This window comes from Macrotis lagotis, chromosome 8 (genome assembly GCF_037893015.1).
Source record: "Macrotis lagotis isolate mMagLag1 chromosome 8, bilby.v1.9.chrom.fasta, whole genome shotgun sequence".
NCBI classification, from domain to species: domain Eukaryota; kingdom Metazoa; phylum Chordata; class Mammalia; order Peramelemorphia; family Peramelidae; genus Macrotis; species Macrotis lagotis.
In genome coordinates this window covers 120,376,011-120,396,466 of record NC_133665.1, presented here as the reverse complement: position 1 = coordinate 120,396,466, position 20,456 = coordinate 120,376,011, and the positions used below count along the sequence as shown (strand labels likewise).

At 34.9% G+C, this 20,456-nt stretch overlaps 1 protein-coding gene across 17 annotated transcripts in view; it reads left to right on the top strand.

Annotated features, from left to right (window-relative positions):
- The window catches only part of COBL (cordon-bleu WH2 repeat protein), a 330,921-nt gene that overhangs the window by 225,829 nt on the left and 84,636 nt on the right, over window positions 1-20,456 (top strand). For 13 of the 17 annotated variants that reach the window (XM_074198296.1, XM_074198305.1, XM_074198304.1 and 10 more), the window contains 2 exons: window positions 2,427-2,571; window positions 5,577-5,747. In XM_074198296.1, coding sequence (XP_074054397.1) covers window positions 2,427-2,571; window positions 5,577-5,747 — 316 coding nt within the window. The remainder of the gene's footprint in view (window positions 1-2,426; window positions 2,572-5,576; window positions 5,748-20,456) is intronic. The other 4 variants (XM_074198310.1, XM_074198308.1, XM_074198307.1 and 1 more) reach the window with 1 other exon arrangement.

Below are 20,456 nucleotides of genomic sequence, written 5' to 3'. Positions count from 1 at the left end.
ATAAAACTTGTACCTCCCAAGTTAGTAGTGACAATCAAATGAGATAATATTTGCAAAGCACTTTGCAAACCTTAAAGCTTTGGTGAAGTGCTCAGCATTATTTTATATAAATAATATGTACATATGCATAAATTTATATATGTATTAGTTATATATAAATATATAAGCTATATATAAATACTAGCTATCATTAGTATTATACTTCACAGATCACTTCTACAAGAGATGATCTCATTTGCATAGTGTGAATTAAGACAATTCCTGCCAAGGTCTGATCAACCATCTCCTATCTTATTTGAAAATTCATGCCATTTTAATCATTCATTTGAATTAGAACTGAAGACATACTTTGTCTAGAAGGTCACTTTTAAAATGCATGCTTATTACCAGGAAAGGAAAATGGTACTGGAAGGGTGGAAAGAGCTAGCCATATCACATTAACATATAGATACATTGCCTTTTTTTTTTAATTTGGAGAAACAAGAAGCAGAACCCTGAGGGAATAGATAATCCGAAAGATGTGAATTCAAGACACTAAAGCATCATGTCTGAATCTCTATTTGACTACGGGTTCCATATAAACCAAAATAATGTCTTATTTTTTCATTGCACAACCTTTTCATTGTACATTGCACTTATCATTGCTTAATGTTTAAATGATGAATGAATGAAGTAGTAATAACAATTTTGATCTATTTACATGTACTCAAATAAATGTTAAGTGTTTAGGAAGTAATACTCCTTTCAGATTATCTTCATCTACTCTGTATATATCTTATATGTACTAAGGCATGTTACTTTCACCATTAGAATGAGAACTACTTGAGGACAAGGACTATTTTTGCCCTTTTTTTGTATCCCTAACACTAGCATAGTGCCTAGAATTTAATAAGTGTTAATAAATGCTTGTTGACTAACTAATACAGTGAGTTGAAGTTAGCAGACTCAACCTAGATTCCAGATTTTCTGAAAGAAATAACTATGTAATTGCTTTTGTATTCATTCTCTTTTCCTGTCTTTTCAAAATCTTATTATATCAGATTGACTGTGCATTCCTCATTATTTCTCTTTCAACTCCTCCCTTTTTATCTTCTTTAAGTCTGAGTCTCCATGCCTTCTGGATTTCATTCTTAAAAGCTTCCCATTTCTCTTGAGCTAATTTTACCATATTGACTTGTTGGCCATGAGATCCTGTTAATACTTTTTAATACTTTTTTGACTCCTTTTACTATCAACTCTTCCCAGTTCTATATAATACCCCTCTTTCACATATTCCAAAATGGAGTGATCATTTCTCCCCAAGGTTCTCATTATTTCTACTTCAACAACTGGTTTCTCCTTGTTGTTAAGATTCAAATACAGAATAACAATTTGTGTCATTGCTTTCTCTTCTTTTTTGATGGATGATATTATTAAGGCAAGCCAAAGATTTATTGTTGCTCTCCCTTCAGCAGAAACATCGACAGCAGATGTCTAGATAATTGAAGTCCCTCTATCACTCTGTATCCTGTCTTTGTATCTATTTTAGGATGTTTCATGACCCTTTCTCCTTTTATAAAGTCTCCTCCTTTTGTCTGATACTCCCTTAAGTAATATTTCTCATCACTGATCATCAGCCAAATGCTTCCCATTGTGTTTTTCTGCCTTGATTCCTGAAATTCCTCACATAAGTAGATCTTCAAAAACAATGTTGGGCCACCTATCCTTTTCCTTTTAATCTCTTCTGTTCTTTTGTTATATTCTTCCACAGCTTTATTCTAGTCATGAATACCACAAGAAGTTTCACTGGTATCTGTATGAGAGCAAATGTTTCTCCTTCTGTTATTGTCTATATTTCACCTGGCTTATTACTTAGAGGTTGTATGTTTATATCTAGGCACTAAGAATGGATTTTATTGTAGATTTCCTTTTGGAATTTTCCCTCTTGTGAGTTATTAGGCAACTTACTGGTAGAGTACTGGATCCAGAGTCAGGAAGATCTGAATTAAAATCTTGTCCTGTGTGACAAATCATATAACCTCTGTTTGCCTCAGTTTCTTCATTTGTAAAGTAAAGGAACCTCACAGAGTTGTTGTGAGTATCAAATAAGATATTTGTAAAGTACTTAGTACAACACCTGTCACTGTATAAACGTACGTTAGCAGTAGCAGAATTTTCCCTTCTATTATTCTTTCTACTTTATAGCTAGGTTGCATTCTATTAGCTCTTGAACAAAGTCATTTAACTTTTCCAGGCACCTTGGACTAAGTCACAGAAAAGTTCCTTACCTGATGCTGCCTATACCAGAGAGATCACAGGTCCAGAACCCTTCCTTCAATAAACAAAGAACCAACAATTAGGATATAGAATCAACTGCGAATAAACTGTGTAGACTCACTTGCCCAGTATAATCCCAACTTGACTTTTTCCTTCTTTGTTTTTTCTAGGTATCACAAGCATCACAGAATGAATTACAGAAGAAAAAGAGGCGTGCCCCAGCACCACCACCACCAGCACCACCAGCACCACCATCAACTCCCCTCATCCCAAATAGGACAGATGATAAAGAAGAGAATAGGAAGAGCACAATGGGTGAGAGACATCTTTCTTCTCTTGATCAGTGCATGTGCCTTATGTATTGGTTTTGCTTTAGTTTCTAGCTTGGTCATTAACAATGAAAATAGACTTGTTTCAGGGTTGCAATGTAATGTGGAAAAATATTTATGCTGAAGAAAGAAAGTCTGGAAATAAAAGTATTTGGTCATTTGTGTCAACCATGCCTGATGACAGTTATAAAAACTTTGTAGCTGAGTGATAGCAGTAGGGTAGAAAAAGATAAGGCAAAAGTGAAGTCAGGAAGGAATAGAATGAGTATGAGTTTGTGTTGTGTGAGAGATTGTATATCCCTGCATTTGGCTGAAAATTATTATGTTTAGGCCCATAGGATTTGTACATCATTTGACCATGTTCAAGAACTATTTGCTTTTTACACATTAGGTCCTTCATGGCATTAATCTTCATTTATGAATTCTTTATATGTAGAAACCCTGAAGAAAAGTAAATTTTAGTTCTACCAAAAAAAAGGTTCACTTTTTCAGGAACACAGATATTTAAAAATTATGCATTTCAAAGATGAATTATATAGAAACAAACTTACTACTGAAGAGCATAAAAAAGTCAGTTAGGAGAAAATACCCCAGTCCACTGGAGCTTATTATCTCAAATGATAATGTGCCTGAATATGCTCTGTAATTACCTGGCCTGGCCCATGTGTCTCACAGCACATATAAGACAGTATCTACTCCTATGAGGGAGTTCCCCACCAAGTAATAAGAATTACTTGGCTCAGTTCACAGTCTGGGAATTTCATTATTCTGAGAAATAATCAAGCCCATATTTCATATAAATCCATTTTTTTTCCTTTCCTTGGGAAAATCTTATCTCTATGTCACCCAAATAAGCCCATTTTCCCAATCCTATGATGAAACATCACTTACCCTCAATCATTAGTTTTGCCAAATATCAGTTTATTCAAAGAATGATCTCTTAGGCTTCTAGCAAATCACATGTGTCCTACCATAAGCTTGTTCTTAAAGACTGAATACCTATCCTCTTATCAAACTCTGTCTAAAAATGGAAGAAAGACCTTAGATGTGTGGATCTAAGAATTTTACTACTATGTCTAATACACCTTGTTAGAAACACAGGTCAGACCAAAATCTGGATTAGAACGATCCTGTTTTGGGAGAGGGAGACACCTGCTTGTCCTACAAGAGGTTTCAGTCTGGTATCTACCTCTCCCTCCCTCTTCTCTTTCTCTCCTCCTCCATCCTCATCTTTCTCTCTCCACACACACACACACACATTATTCATCAATAATTACTCCTTTCACTGAGCAGATCATACCTCCTCCATTTTCAGAAGACAAATCTATGCAACCATCTCTGAACTGCTCCTCAGACCTTTCCCAGCTTAGTAGCTTTCCCTGCTCTGACATCTGGCATGATCCTTTTTTTTTTCTTTCCTTCTTACTTTTTTTTTGGCTTACTTCCAAGCCACAATCAGGCATTGGAATTGGACTTTATATATGACTTATTTACATAATTCATGCAAACATCCATATAACTTGCCAACCAACATCCAAGTCGTCCTTTAAGTTCAACTATTATATATGAGTATAACTGAACAGGCTCTACTACTACCACTAAATGTGGAGAGAGAGAGAGATTAGAGAAATAAAGAAAATCTATGCATTTATCTGAAAACACATTTTAGATGTCATTTAGGAGAGAAAAATCATTTCTACTTTTTAAAAAGTAATTGAGGTTTTTCCGTCAAGAAGGGTCTAAATTACAGACAAAATAGATGAGCTAACTAATTAGGTCTGAACTGCCCACCCCTTATCTATAAAAAAAATAGTTTATAATATGAACCAAAAAAGTTAGGCTTTTGCCAACCTATGCTTGGCTTTCTCCTTGTGTATCTTTTTTTAAGTTCATAGACTACAATGTATTGAGGCTGGATTTTAATGTGTGATTTTGGAAATTAATTTCATTACTTTGTCATCACACTTTGTATATGCTTAATCTTATTAATATGCATATGTTATGGCCCAAAAAATGATATCTGCCAAAATGAATTTTACTCTAAGGAACAAAAGGTGTGAGCAAACTAAGACTAGAATGTATTATTTATTTATCTATTTTTTAAAATTTAGTCTTTCTGGAAAGTATTCTGACACAATTAGAAATCCTTGAATGAGGCAGCTGTAGAACAAATAATAGGAAATGTGGTATAGTGGGTAGAACCAGCCATGACACTTAAATTGACATTCCATCTCTGACATCTTTACTGACTAGTTGAACCTGGTAAAGACATGTAATCTCTTAGTGCTCTAGTCACCTCTTAAAATTTATGAGTTGCAAAAAAACCAGTGCACATTGGGAGTTCTTATTCCAATGAAATCGCAGATCCCCATCCCTGTCAGTATAATATTATGAAATGTAAAATTCATCTCCCCCAAAACTGCTAGGTTTGAATAAATACACAGATAATCAATCCATAACAGTTTATGGCTCGATTAAAAAAACAGAAATTCATTCATCTAGTGACTTCTATATGCTGAGACATTCATTGTTCAACTGAAATTAATAGTCCCTTTTAGCTCAGTAAATGAAATAATCTGTGCAAAGCATTTTACTTATTTTAAAGTATTGTACAGTTACTATTATTACTAATAATAGGCACATTTATCTTTAGTCATTTTCATTTTTAATCCTGGAATTTAAATTTTCTTCTCCTTGTCTACAAACCCTGATTGCCAAAAACCTCTGATTGTTATTGGATGGACATTCTTTTCATTTGAGCCATAACATATCCATCCTTATTTAAAAGGTACAAAGTGCATGTACATTTGGATTCTGTTTGTGTGTGTGTGTGTGTGTGTGTGTGTGTGTGTGTGTGAGAGAGAGAGAGAGAGAGAGAGAGAGAGAGAGAGAGAATGTTAGTTGTGATTATTTATCTTAGATTTCTTATTGAAAGGAACGGTGTTTCTCAGTTGAAGCTTTGGAAGTAACTAGCTGATTGATTCCATATAGGTGTTGGACGACAGGTGCCACAGAAGCCTCCTAGAGGCTCTCCTCGAAGCCCACCCCAGTTAGTGCTTCCCCCACCCCCACCCTACCCTCCTCCAGATACAGATATTGTGGATTCTACAGGGTTTCACAGTGAAGCAGATGGGACAGAATCCTCAGAACTGGGACCCAAACGTAGGTGTTTTATTTAAAATCTCTTTGCTGTTCATTTCTCTGATGAACTTCTAATGAATGAATTTCCAGACTTCCCATTCTGCTCTTCGGACATATATGTTTTTCCTTTCCAGCTTCTCTCCTTCAATGAACAATGCAATATGTTGGGTTTTTAACATGAATGTGCTATGGATGAAATATTAGAGCATGCAGAGGCATATTTAATTTGTGTGTGGTTAGAATTAAAGCCAAAGTGATATTTCTGTGGCCAAGGACAATCAGTAAGGATATCATGTTTCTCTCATTAGAGATGTCTTTAAAACATCCTTACTGATAGCACAGCCCATTAAATGAAAATGTTGTTTTGTTGTATTTGGAGAATTAAACATGGTAACCAGATAACTTGTAGGGTTTTTACAGCTTCCAAGTAGTAACAGAACAATAGATAATGGCTATTCTGCCCTTTTTAGAGTTGAATAGCTGACTGCCAGACTTTGAGTGAAAAACCCTCATTTGATATAGCAACAACAACTCTACATGGAACTTGCATCATAATTTTGTTGAGAAATCAAAACATGTATCATATAATTTTCTTTATTTTCTTTCACTTGGAATTTAAAAGAATATATTGTTAGGATCATATTCTTAGATTTATTTTCTAGATTTTTTTTTCTAGATGTCAGTTGACAGCTTTCACCTTCAAGGTACTTTTAAATTCTCAGTCAACAGCATTCCTTGTGAAGGAGGAAACTGAGGCATACCAGTTAGGCCATGGTACTTATTACCAGAGTGAAACTTTTGATTTTTTTTATTGTCTTAGCCATCCATCATTGTTGAAATTTGACTTTCTGATTGTCATCACTAATTTGTTATGGCTTAATAAATACCACAAGATAGTCTAGCCTGAAGTCAAGAGATAGTTATATGGAAAAATCCTATCATTGCCCAGGTCAAGCACTTACTTGCCTTTGTCTTTTTTAAGTGAGTCAACATGTAGTGATATTTTGGTCTCAAGTTAAACTATCTTGGGGTATTTAGGTAAGAATAGGCCCTTGCAGCATTCATCCCTCTCACTTTGACTTAGCTTTTATTAACCTTCTATTGAAAAAAAAAGTCTGGTCCAGTTGCTGCAGTTGGACCACCTACCTAACTCAAGAGTTATTGTTTATATTGTTGTTCAGTTATTTCAGTCATGTCTGACGCCATGTAGGATTTTCTTGGCAAAGATACTAGTTTGCCATTTTCTTCTCCAATTCATTTTCCAGATAAGGAAACTGAGGCTAAGTGACTTAGCCAGGGTCACGCAGCTACTAAGTGTCTAAGATCAAATTTGAACTCAGGACCACATGATTCCAGGCCTGACAATCTACCCATTGCACAACCTAGTTGCCTTTGGAATAAGAAAATGGGATTCATATCTCATTACCGCCATTATACTTGACCTCTGCCTTGTCCTTAATTTCTCTGGGCTTTAATTTCCTCAAATAAAAAAAAATGAAAAGGGTGGATTAAATGATCCTTAATCCTTAAATGATCCAGTTCTAGATCCTTTGGTTCTTTGATGTTCCTAAAGTCACATAGCCATTAAAGAGGCAGATGCATGAATGAAACCTAGTTCTTTTGTTAATTCTTTGAGGCATTTAGGCTTTACCCAGGAAATATGATAAACTGAAGTTCCCTTCATCATTATTCACAAATAATTATTTTCAGTTCTTAAAGCATTTTTGTTTATTCTTGAGAAGGAAAGTGCTTTCGCTGAAATTATGGTGTTAGATGTCAGATATGGAGGTTTAGATTACCAGAATTTAGGAAAAGTTACTCTGAAAAAGATCTCCATTCTTTAGGGAAGATATAAGTATTCCCAGGAAAATTCTGTAACCTCTTTGGCCTCTACAGTATCAGAGAGAGAGAACAGCTTCTTCTCCAACTTAATTAGAATTTTAAAAAAGGTGAATTTCTGAGTTATAGCCAGAGCTTCAGAACAAAAGGAAGAAAGAAGGAGCCTCGGTTTCTTTATGTCTAGTAGTTTAATTTCCTCTTCCATGATCCCTCTTTTTGACCCTTTCTTTGTGCTTCATTTCATTTTTATTCCTTCTTCAATGAAATCTCCCTTCTACCTCTTAAGTCCCAAATTAAACTAAGGTAAATATACAGAATTATCTCTATATTGTTCCCTATCCTAGTTTCCACAGATTCATACATACAGATATACATATCCCAACACCCTCATCCAGGCAAGACTTAAGATTCAAAGATATTATGATTTCCTTGAGGTTTGGGACTGCATCTTATTTCATCTTATATCCATCAGAGTCTAATATTATCCTTTGTTCTTGAGTCTCAATATCTATTTGAATGATCAATGAGATAATCATAGAATATTTCATCAATAGAAATATTTCATAGAAATATTTCATATTTCATTCATTCAATCCCATACCTGAACAATAACCTCCTCCATACCGGCCCTAAACTGAATCATCCTCTCAGTTCCACCTCCCCACCTACCTAGAACCCAAGAAACTTAATGGGTTAAAACCTGAATCTTTCTTTTCCGTGATTAACACCCAGTTTTACACACCATTAAAAACAATGATCCTGTGTCCCTGTCTGAACTAAATATTTTAGTGATACAGGTCTTGGGGGGTATGGGGTGGGAGTGGAAATGATAAGACAAAATGGACCCATTGTTTCCCTTTGAGTAGGGCCTACCCTCTCTCATTTCAAGGGCATTACAATTCATTAATACCACAGAAAAGCATAGATTAGATAGTTTATATTTCTCTCCCTAGTACTTCTTGGGCAGCCTCCTTAGTTTCACCTAGTCTTTTGGTGACTAGATATTCCTGGCTCCCTCACTACAGATATTCTTGGACCAGTTTCCAGCAGCTCCACCTGTCGACTTCCTTTGAGTTCACTTGAATCCTCTTTTTTGTAACATGAATAGGTATTCATAGCAAATGTTTTAAAAGGCAACTTTTTTCTTTCACATACACTGTAGTATTTGGTCAACTACAATATTTCTAAAAATGAACACAACCCTAAGGAAAAACACTAAAGTTACCCTCTTGTGCCTCCTCTTAAAAATAAGACTTAAAAAGAAGAAAGCAAACTTATTAATATAATTGTAGCCCATTCACCCACTTTCATCCATTTTGCATCACTCCTTGTTTTAGCCAACCTTTTAGCCAATCACTCTTACTATGAGACTTTCTTCCTTATTTCTTCAATCTCTTTAATCCGCTTTTCTCTAAAGCCTTCTGAATTCTCACACTTCCTCACAGAAACTCAGATTCGGAAAAGACCAAAGAAACTTTCTAATCCTATACCTGAACAATAACCTCCTCCATACCGGCCCTAAACTGGATCATTCAGCCTCTGTCTGGGAAAGCACCATTTCCTAAGTTGGTCTATTTCCCTTTTGATGGTTTTCATTTTCCTTCTATCACAAGAGGATTTGCCCCTACAGTTCCACCAATGATCCTATTTTTGCCTCCTGAAAGCTAGGAGTCTCATTTTTCTTCCAGTTGACTTCCCTTCAGAGACTTTGCTTACTGTCATGTCTCCCTTATGTTTTCACTTATTCAAACCAAACATCGACATTCCCAATTCCAAGGTTCTTGTGTGATGTGATCTCTAGTTCTTTCCCTTGACCTGAATGCTCTCTTCTGGAGGAACTCCCAATTGTTGGCATCCTTCTCACCAATTCTCACTCTGACTCATATCCATCAGACTGGGCTGTTGCTATACCCAAGGTCCTTGGTTCGACCATAATTACAGTTTTCTGTGTAAATGTAGCTTTTTGCTCCCCATGTTAATGTTTTAAGCTGTGGTTGAAGTTTTCCACAAGGTCACCATATCAAGAAGACCATTCTTTCCTGGTCAGTAGTGGGCAATATAGCTTTATTTTTAAAAAGGAACACTCGCTGTAGTCAAAAGTTATTAGGTGGAATCATTCCCTTAAGTCTTTAAAGGGAAGTATTGAGTAGAAGGAGCCCTACACTTTCAACATCCTTATGTCCACTGAGACCATCATCTAACTTTGGTCTGATCTGTGCTTCAGGTTCTCCATCAGTGAAATGGGGATAATAATCTTGTGTTGCCAGACTCACAAAAGTCAATATGTAAATAATAGTTTCAAAACTCAAAAAGTGTAATAAATATGTATTGTTATAGTTATTAGTATTATTAAGTACTCACCAAGAAGCTCTGTACCACTCATCCTTCAATTTGCCATTTACTTTGCACATAAATATTAAGATTATGAAACATTGACATATTTTATCTTGGGCATTAAAATTCACTTCAATCCTCTTGAATAAAGAGATTTATATGAAATAGATTTATTGATTCCAATATTAATTGATATCTCATTTTCATTTTTTAAAGTGTTCCAGTGCCAAGAATTGACATTAATCTTAGTTACTTCTCATCTATGATTGCCATCTTTGGTCAAAGGATACAGGACATGTTCAGATCAAGTGAAAAGTAGAAAAGAATACAGTGGCAAACATTGACAGTTATTTAGCTAAACTTAAATATTTAACATAGTCCAATATGAAACACAAAATATATAAGAGATATCAGATATTCACTGTATACCACCACTTCAAAACTAAATTCCCCTGTACTGTAGCCTGTTAAGGACACTGTTCCAGGAGGGGATTTAAAGATACTAACACTTCCATTCAGTAGCTCTGGATCTTTCAAGCAGTTGGCTACTGAGGTAGAATGTGAGATTGAACTTTAGTTCAAGAGAAAGTAAATTCTATGTGGAAATTATATTAAGGACCAGTTATTTAGTAGGCAAAAGCAAAACTCCTACTCCCAAGAATCTTGCATTCTCGGGGTGGCTAGGTGGTGTAGTGGATAAAGCAACGGCCTTGGAGTCAGGAGTACCTGGGTTCAAATCTGGTCTCAGACGCTTAATAATTACCTAGCTGTGTGGTCTTGGGCAAGCCACTTAACCCCATTTGCCTTGCAAAAACCTAAAAAAAAGAATCTTGCATTCTCCTAGCAAGAGGTGTTTTATAAATATCAACCAACACATGGACTTATAGGAGAATTTGGAAATAAAAACATATACATTTTCAGTCATATCTTCCTTAAGTTGATAATGTGTATCTTAAGAAAAAAACATTAAAATATAGACATAGAAGATTCTTAAAAAGAGAATAGAATTAAATTACAAATGAATATTTCTCTTGAATATAATAAAGCATATTTATAAGCATGATCAGTCAGCCTCCTCATTCTAATTCAATCAGACAACAGATAAGGAAAGGGAAAGATTTTCCATCTAGATGTATGTCTACCCACAAAAATAGAGGTCATGCTTTTTCCTTTTCCCATCTAACTACTTGTGATCTAGTCAGATCAAATATAACTACTATTTTTCTTTCTTTGCTTTTCTTTTCTTCCCCAGGGAGTTGGAAGGAAGAACTATGCCTTCTGCATTTCAAACCCTGGGTCAGATTTTTATGGTCTTTGGGAGTACTACTTTTTTTTTCCTTAAGGATAGGTCAATTTTGAATCAAGGAGATCTTATCCTATCCACAACAGAATGCACTTCCCCATACCAATCACTAAATTATTGTTTATCCCTTTTCTAAAAGCTCCTAAATAAAGTGAAGTTAAGGTTAAGGGGGAGGGAAAGGAGAGTGACCATTATTATACATTCCTAACATCTAGAATTGGATTCTAACCACAACTTCTCTTTCTTCTAGATCTCTTGACCTTTGCTATTTTTGTCTAGAGAAATTCTTAATTGCAATTAGCCTAGACACTATTCAGAAGCAGAAGGGACTAGTTCCTTCTTAATTGTAAGGGAAAAAAATGAATATCCATGAGAGAGATCCTATTCTGGGACCTGGGTAGAAGTCAAAAGGAGAAAAGCTGTCATCTCACTCCTTGGTTTGGCTGACCGTTACCCCCATTGGTGTATGATGATGGAAAGTATGATTATACCTCCTTAAAATTGAGTTCATTCCACAGAAAGTTCTTTCTTGTTAAATCTAATGAAGGAAAAGCTGGGAAAGGTGTGTGCTCCAAGAACAAAGGTCTGTTGCTTTGTGTCCATTAAGATTCATTCCTTCCTCCAAGATTCATGACAGCACCTCCTTCCTGGCAGGCCCAATCAAATAAGACAGCTGTCTTATTAGGCAGCCCCAAGCTTGAGTGGAAGAATACTTTATTGCCCACAATCTGAGAGAAATAATTGTGTCACATCATTTCTCAAACTTATGTGGAGCAGAAGTTGTTCATGAATAGGACTTTAAGAGATGAATTTGAGCTCTCCTAGAATTAATAGTAAGAGTCAGTTTTCTTAGGACAACAGAACAATTGTTCTGCCTACTATTTGTTCTTGAATCTTTTTATTCTCATTAAATGAGCTTTCCTATTAACTTTTAAACATCTCATCACATAGCTCTGTGTTTTGTGTACGTTTAAAACAATACATTTGTGCTTGTGAGTTTTTTCTTTCTTAACTTTCTAATCACTGTCCAATGATTTGTTCTGTACTGAACTTTGAATGTGCTTAACCCACCCTTTGAAGGGTTACCCTGTTTGCAGTGGGTCTGTTTGAGTACATGGTTTGCAGTTCTGTTAATGAATGGACTGTTAACAAGTGATCCATTACTTATCCTAATTAAAGGAATTTGGGGGTTTGGGGTCACTGCACATGGAGTTTAAATTTCAGTCCCTTAAATCTGGTTTGAAGTTAAATAGATTCAACTTTTACTTGCTACCTTTTCCTTGTGAATTTATCCTGTTGGATTTATCCATGATGTATTTTAGGTATGATTGGATCATGGAGTTAGCACTGGAAGAGACCTTAAAGGCCACCTAGTCTAACCCCCCACCTCCTTTTACACATGAGAAAATTGGGACCCAAAAAGGTGAGGTTAATTACCTAAGGTCACTCATCAGTAAATCATCAGAGCTAGGATTTGAACCCAAGTCCTATTATTCCAAATCCAGACCCACCCCCCCTCTGCATCACATACCTTCCTTTAATAAAGTATGAGTGTATGGAGTATGGAGGGGAGGAGTTTGACTCACCCCCATTTCTAAATAATACATACAGATAAAAAGTACTTTATGTGGGTATTACCTTCCTGTTTCTTCCTTTGTATTTTAATTCATGGACCAAGGATTGTTTCTAAAGAGATTTATGGAGTTTGGAAGGAAAGAAAGGAAGATTGAATTACAGAAGAGAAGGATATAAAATTATTCACTGGCTTTATTACCATATTAATATATATTTAATATATTATAACAATAAATTATAAAGAATATGATTCTTTATAAAACATAAAGAATAAGTTTTATTGTTTTTATTTAAAAAAAGGATCTAGATTTTCAGTGCCAAAGTCAAGGCAGTGGGGTATGATGGAAGAGGACTTTCCACTGTCTCTGCCCCTAATAGCCTTTGTAACCTCCAGCAAGTCAATTTTACTCTCTGAGCTCCAGGCTCCTCCCATGAATAATTACAAGATTAAATTTGATTACATTAAAATCTCTTTCAGTTTTGTAATTCTATAATCTATGATGACATCATATAAGTTTGTAGAACAGATATTAGAAATTTTTCTTTTGATATACCTTTCTTGGGAATGAATTTTGATATACCTTTCTTGGGAATGAATTTCTGCCATGACTTTAAAAGCTGGGGAGAGCAGAGGAGAAAAACAGCCCAACTTTATAACACTAAAATGCCTAATTCTAAGAATGGGTTGAAATGTAATTTTTTAAAAAAAAATCTTATTTTAAGGGAAGAACCCTTCATTTGCTATGAGTTTAGGAAAGTTTATTGGCCAGCTCAGGTAAGCATCCTTCCCTAGCAAATCTAGATTTGCCTCTAAATTCCCACTGGCAAAAAAAGTGAGCTACACAGCTGCTCTCCCTGCTATGGGAATACACACTGAATCCATGAAAACAGGAAAAGGATAATGAACAAACTGCCCTTTCACAGAAAATTAGAGGAAATCGTTGGCTATGGGAGCAGCCTGATAGGAGTCCTGTTCCTACTCAGAAGCAGATCAGAAAAAAAAAAGGTAAATTCTTTTTCAGTGTGATGCCCAATGAACCAACCAACTCCATTCACCTAAATGAAAGGTCTTCAGGGTTAAGTGGAAAATAGGAACCAAAAGGGATGTATTCAATTTAGGATCAAGGAATAAAAGTAGTATAGATATGTAGACTGGAGGACATCTTTGGAGTCAGAAAGACTAGTGTTCAAGTTCTGTGTGACTAAAAAAAATTATTAAACTTCTTGGGGTCTATTGACAACTCCCTAAGACTATAATAAGTTACCCTATACTTGTCAGCCTGCATTGGTTTCCTCACTGAGAGTTTCCTACCCAGATGAATCAGAGGTCCATAGCCCTCCTAACCACAAATAAACTTTAGTTATCAGTATGCTCAACTTACAAGTTAAGAAAGTAAGGATTCTTTTATATTTATCGTCTACTCAAAACCCTATGCTCCATAACTTAAAAGGGATGTGGAGAACTTACAAAACAGCTCAGAAGAGAGTCACAAAAATTAATAGCAAAGGAGAAAGAAAGAGAGATTGTTTAACTGAAGGGCAAATTAATATTGTCTTGTGGGTTATCATGGAAAGAATTATGACTTGTCATCCTCACTGAACACAGAACAAGAGGAAATGGACTTTGAAACACAAAAGAAATTAAAATTAGATGGAAAAAATGCCTTGACATTGAAGCTTTTAAGTCATTCATCTGCCTGGGGTATCTTAAGTCTGTGTGGAACTTTCAACCTGAAGAGATAGAGGGATGAATTAGGTGAAGGAGAATCTAATAATTTTTAGAACCAAGGAGCCCACCATGCCTTTCTTTTTACAAGTGAGGAAGCTTAGTTCCAGAGAGGTTGTGACTTCCCCAAGGTCAAGTCTCAAAAACTCTTCAAGCCTGATAACTTAATTTATGATGATTTGGTATATAAAAGCTAAAACTTTGATAAAAGTAAGTTATATTTTAAATGGTTACAGAGAAGAGGCCATACTTTAGAAGCAATTGTCTCTTGTCCACATGAGTAGATTTTTATGATCAAATGACTAGATATCCCCCCATTCTCTTAATCTCCCAACCTTTATTCTTGTCTATTCAGATGTTTCTATTAGTTACCCCCTTTTGATTGGAAATCAGGTATCCTAATTAATATAAAAATAAAAATTATATTCATTTGTTCTTTAAGTTCCATCCTTTTTTTTTAAATAAAGGCCTATGATTTTTGGTGGTGTAGGAATTCCAACTGTGGAAATTTCCTACACTGATGCAAATTTGCAACTTGTCCATAGCTTATGGTCTTGGGGGTAAATGGTTTAATGAATTGCCAATGGTCACACAATTTGAATGTGTCAAAAGCAGGACGTGAATTCATATCTTCCTGACTCCAAGACCAGCCTTCTATTAGTAGATAACCATACTGTCTCACTTTTAAAATTGTTTCCAAAAATTCATTTGCATGTGAAATATATTCTTAAATAATCTGTTGTTCACTACATACAGATGGTATACTCTGTACTCAACCCAGTGTTATTATATCAAATATGCACAACCCCTGCCTTAGCCACTCTTCTTGACCATTTTAGCAGCACTTTAAGAATAAAGTAGGCTATGAAAACAGACTACCCATTCTGCCCTGGAAGGGACAGTTCATCTATAAAGTGTTTGAAACCCATTAGCAAGAATCATGGCAGAAACCACTCCTGACGTTCCACTCGGTATTTCCATTGGAAAGAAAAGGTAGTTTTTCCTCTACTCTGGGTAACTGGATAGTGTCGGTTTTCATGGCATTAGAGTATTTGCTAAGTGAGTGATTTGGCTTGACTGAAATAGGATTCTATGAGTAGTGCTAAAATCCTCAAAGCTCCAAAATCAATCTTGATGGTAGACCTTTATTTTGCTATGGTGTCAGTTTTACATATTTTCCTGTTTGTTTTTCCCCTTACAGTTTATTGTTGTGCATCATTCCCAAAACATGGCAAACGCTTCTGACAGATTTTGCCTCTTCTTAAGATCTTCATACCTCTGGTATTTCCTGGTGCCTGTCCTACCCTCCAGCTCTCCAGTTCAACCTCTCCACTTGTAGGACTGACATTTTGACTTCCTCTCCTATGAACATATATATCACCCCATAGTCATATGGGAATTTGTATATCATTCTAGAGTCCTAAGATTTGATTTTGCTAAGGTTTATATGCCTTTGTTAGGAAGTAAACTTCTTTTTATATGTGAATTCTCTATTATTGCAGACTGATTTCTCTTTGTCCATGGATGTGTTCTGTGAAAATGTGTGATTGGTTTGGTTTATTGTTCATTTCATTATAGCTTGATCCTATTTTTCTTATGTGCTACTTTCTCTTCAAGAATTTTTATAAATGCCTTACAGTATTCTTTCTTTTATTTTCTGTTAGGGATAGATGAAAACTATCCCTATTGTAGGAGTGCATTCAATTTGGATAGACCTGAGGGAGGGCAGCATGCATGGTATATGATAGAAAGAGTCCTGGATTTGGAGTCATAGAATCTCTGAATCTTAATTCTACTATATGCTGATTTTGGTGTCCTCATTCAACTCACACAGCCCCACTAGACCTTGTTTTTATCATTAGTAAAATGAGGAAGTAGGATTCAATTATTTCTAAGATCCCTTCCAATTTTCTTTGTGATCCTGCTCAAATCCATTGGATTTTGTCATGACTTCACTTGGCAGGAAAGGCATTCTTATATAGTGAATAAGAATGTTTGACTTAGAGTTGGGAAGACTTGGACTCAAATCCTGCCTCAGATGCAAACTAAATTGAATTACTTAATCTCTCACAGCCTCAGTTTTTCTATTCTGTAAAATGGGAAAAATAGTAATAATAATAATAATACTATCTTTCTCACAGGGTTACTGTAAGACTCAAATGAGATAATGTATATAAAACCCTTTGTTTACCATTTAAATAACTATTGTCATTATTATTACAAGAAAATACTAAAAATCAATCAACAAACATGTATTAGGCACGTACTATGTCCTGGAGACAATGAATACAAGTACAAAGAATGAAATAATCCCCCCCCCCCCAGCAAGGAGCTTATGTTCTGATGGATGGGAAAACAAATATGTGGAAAAACATATAGCACAAATATAAAGTGAATGAAAATATTATATATAAAATATATGCAAAAAGTATTTGGAGAAAGAAGACTGTATAGCCTCCATCAAAAAATATTAACATATCTCCATCTTTGGGGAAGTACAAGAATCCCTTCATATATTTGGCTACACATCAGGCTGCTGAGAACAACCTCAAAGACCATCAAATATAGAGAAGATCTCAAGAGAACACTAGTAATAAATAAATTCAAAATTCAAAGTTTGGAGAATAAAACTAATATCTAATGAGTTATGTAATTTGGAAAGTTATTTAATATAAAATTTGTTTTTAAATTTGAAGCATTTATCATTTCTTTGATAAGGAATTTGAATTTTTAATACTTTAAATCAGATAAATTAAGTGTATTACTTGTTACTATTTAATCTGGTGCAATGCACTAAAAATATAAGCAATTACCCGACTGTCAACAACATGGCTAATATTTGTTATTAATTAAAAGCTAAGTGTTATTATTTGGTAGATAAGGGTATAATGTTCATTTCAAAGCACACATCTGTTTGTTTGGGGTTTTTTTTATCAGTATGAGCCCATTCTAGAAAACTTTCTAGTTTGGTAGATTCTGGCAGACTTGGTCTCTACTGGTATATCCTTGGAAATGGCAGGGTTATCCCTTGGCCACAATGAGGTATTCATTTGCATAGGATTTCATTGCAAGCATATATCATTATCTCTATAGAATAGAAAGTAGTATTATTTTGACCCAACTTAATGCCAGGCATCAAGTGAGAAAAAACTTTTAAAGAAATTTTTTAAAGATCGGTAAAGAAATGCCTTCATTTTTCTTTATAATAAAAGACTTCTGTCACATAAAAGTTGTGGTTATTTTAACTCAGCTTATTAAAAGGAGAGTCCAAATAAGGAAAAAATAATGTCTGCCAAAATGTTGTGAAAGCATCAGGATTTGTTATGATTTATGGCTCAGATATCTTATGTTGTGTAGAAAATTAACAAGAATTCTAGCAATAAACTCTTATTTGAGAACTTTCTATTAATCAAAATAAAAATACTGGCAAATAGGCATCCAGAATGTTAATAGAGGGACTGGAGAAAGTCATGTTTATTGGCTATAATTCCTTCTTTTTGATTCAGATATGTAATTTCATTGGTTAGAGAAACTACTCACAGTAAGGAAACTTCTTTTACCATTGCAGATTATCAGTTCTTCTGTCAATACATCAGCTTAGAAAGGCACCTGTGGCACTGAAAAGTGATTTTTCTAAGCTTCATCTAAGCCAGGACTTGTACTCATATTTTTTTTTCAATGATGAGATTGACTCTCTATCCACTATACTGTATTTTTTCTCATGACATCAGGTCATAAGTACAGAAAATCCAAAATTTAGAATTCAAGAATTAAGGTCAAACCATATTGAGAAGTAAGATTCATAGATGCATGCTCAAAAGAAAAGGCAAATGACAGGTTGCCACCTTGTTATTTCAACTCCTATTAACCCCAAGCCAGATGGGTGTGACTAAAATAACTACAAGACCATGCCACCATTGATTTGATTAATTACCATAGTCAATAATGAAGATAATCAAATATACTCTTGGTTTATTTTGAATACTCCCTCAGTGAACTCCTATGATAAGAAATAATGGCCTGATCCAATACTAAATGAAATCCATTCAAATTCAGTATTTTTTTTGAAAACATAAGCATTTCCTGATCCTCTATTGACAGTAAAATACCCTGTCCTTAAAGAATTATATTGAGTGAGAATTCACTAGATGAAGTATCTTTTCTGACACATTTTGTTTCCAAGAGAATTATACTTCTGACTCAGCCTGAGTTTGTTCCATGGATTGGATCCATTATAAACTATTCTTTTTAAATTTTGATCCAATATTAGCAAAGGGAAAACTAATCAGTTTACAGTAGTCCAATATATTCTCTTATCAAATACTTAAAGCTATAGTTCTCATACTTAAAAGAGTGACTAAAAGCACTTTATAAAAAACTCACTTTGATGCCCCATAATACCTCAAAATACTGCATCAACAGAATGAAAGCTTAGACAAGTTGAATTAACCTATAAAAACTTTCAGTATGGTCCCAGTTGGGACAACCAATCCAGTTAAATATGAAAATGAATTCACTGCCATGGAAGTTCACTTAAGCAAAGAAACAGAGAAGATAGTCCCCTTCAATTTCTGCAGGGGCAGGAAAGAGAGGAATACAAAGAATCACAGAGCTTTCAAGCCAACCTATATGTGTATTCCCTTAATTTTTGGCATGATAATTTCATTAACCAACGAGGCACTTGTTGATTAATGTGCTACTGGACAAACTTACCTGTTATGAAAACAGAAGACATAAAAAAGATATAATTAAATGAAAGGATTACTCATTGGTACTCCTTGGAGAAGTAAATGAAGAAATTCAGCAACCTCAGTTTCATTGTGCCCTAAAGACAATGAAAAAGATTTCCTGGAATCATTGGTCATAGTTCTAGAATTCAAAGGGGTCTTAGAAGTCATCTAGTCCAACCCTCTTGTTTTACAGATGGAGAAACCGATGCTTTGAGAGGTGGTGTCTCACTCCAAGTCACACAAGTAGTAAGTGTGGAGAGCTATCATTTCAACTTAGGTTCTATGATTTTAAGTTCATTTTTTTCCCACTGGATCATATTGTCTTTCAAACTGATCATTTAATTGTTCATGCTGACCATAAAGAAAAATATCATCATATACCCATAAAGATAATAGCAACTTATGACCAACATCCATCCCAAAAGAATGATGACAAAAACAAAATCTGTGAAGGAAGGACTTGCTGTAATCCAAACCAGATCTACTTAGACTTTGATACATTTTAATGCAAAAAAATGAGAAGGAAGAAGAGAAGGAGGAAAAATAAAAGAAGGGGGAAGAAGGATGAGGACAAATAGTGAAGGACTACAATTAAGAGAGGATTAAGAATAATGACTCACATTTATGTGGAACTTTAAGGTTTGTAGAAAACATGCCTCATAACAGCTTTGTCAAATTGGCATGGAGTAAAAGTATTATTATCCCCATTTTGCAAAGGAGGACACTGAGCCTCTGAGAGAATTAAATGATTTGCTCATAAGCTAAATGAAGCTAAATTCTGAAGCAGAATTTGAATCTATATCTCAAAAAAAATCACAGAATTTCTGAGTCATAAATTTTCCTCTGTAGTTATCCAATCCAGTGCAGCCCTGAAAAAGTCTCCTGTCTCTAAGTTCAACACCATACTCACTATGCCACATTCTTCTAATTAAAAAATTAGAAGTACCAATGACTTTGAAGACTATTATGAAACCTCAATACTATATAGATCACGAATACTTCCAGAAGAAAGTCAAAAGGCATCCAAGATGGCAAGCACCAAACATTTTCATTTAAAAAAATGAATTGACTTCTTTTTAACAAGAAGAAGAAAATATTTTCTGGCCTCAGAGTCACCACAATAAGGAGGCCAGAAAAGCCTAGAAACTTTCTCAGCATGAATGCTAGATAATAAGGAGCAGTATCACCTAATAAAACAACTGAGGAAAAACAAAGTCTACAGA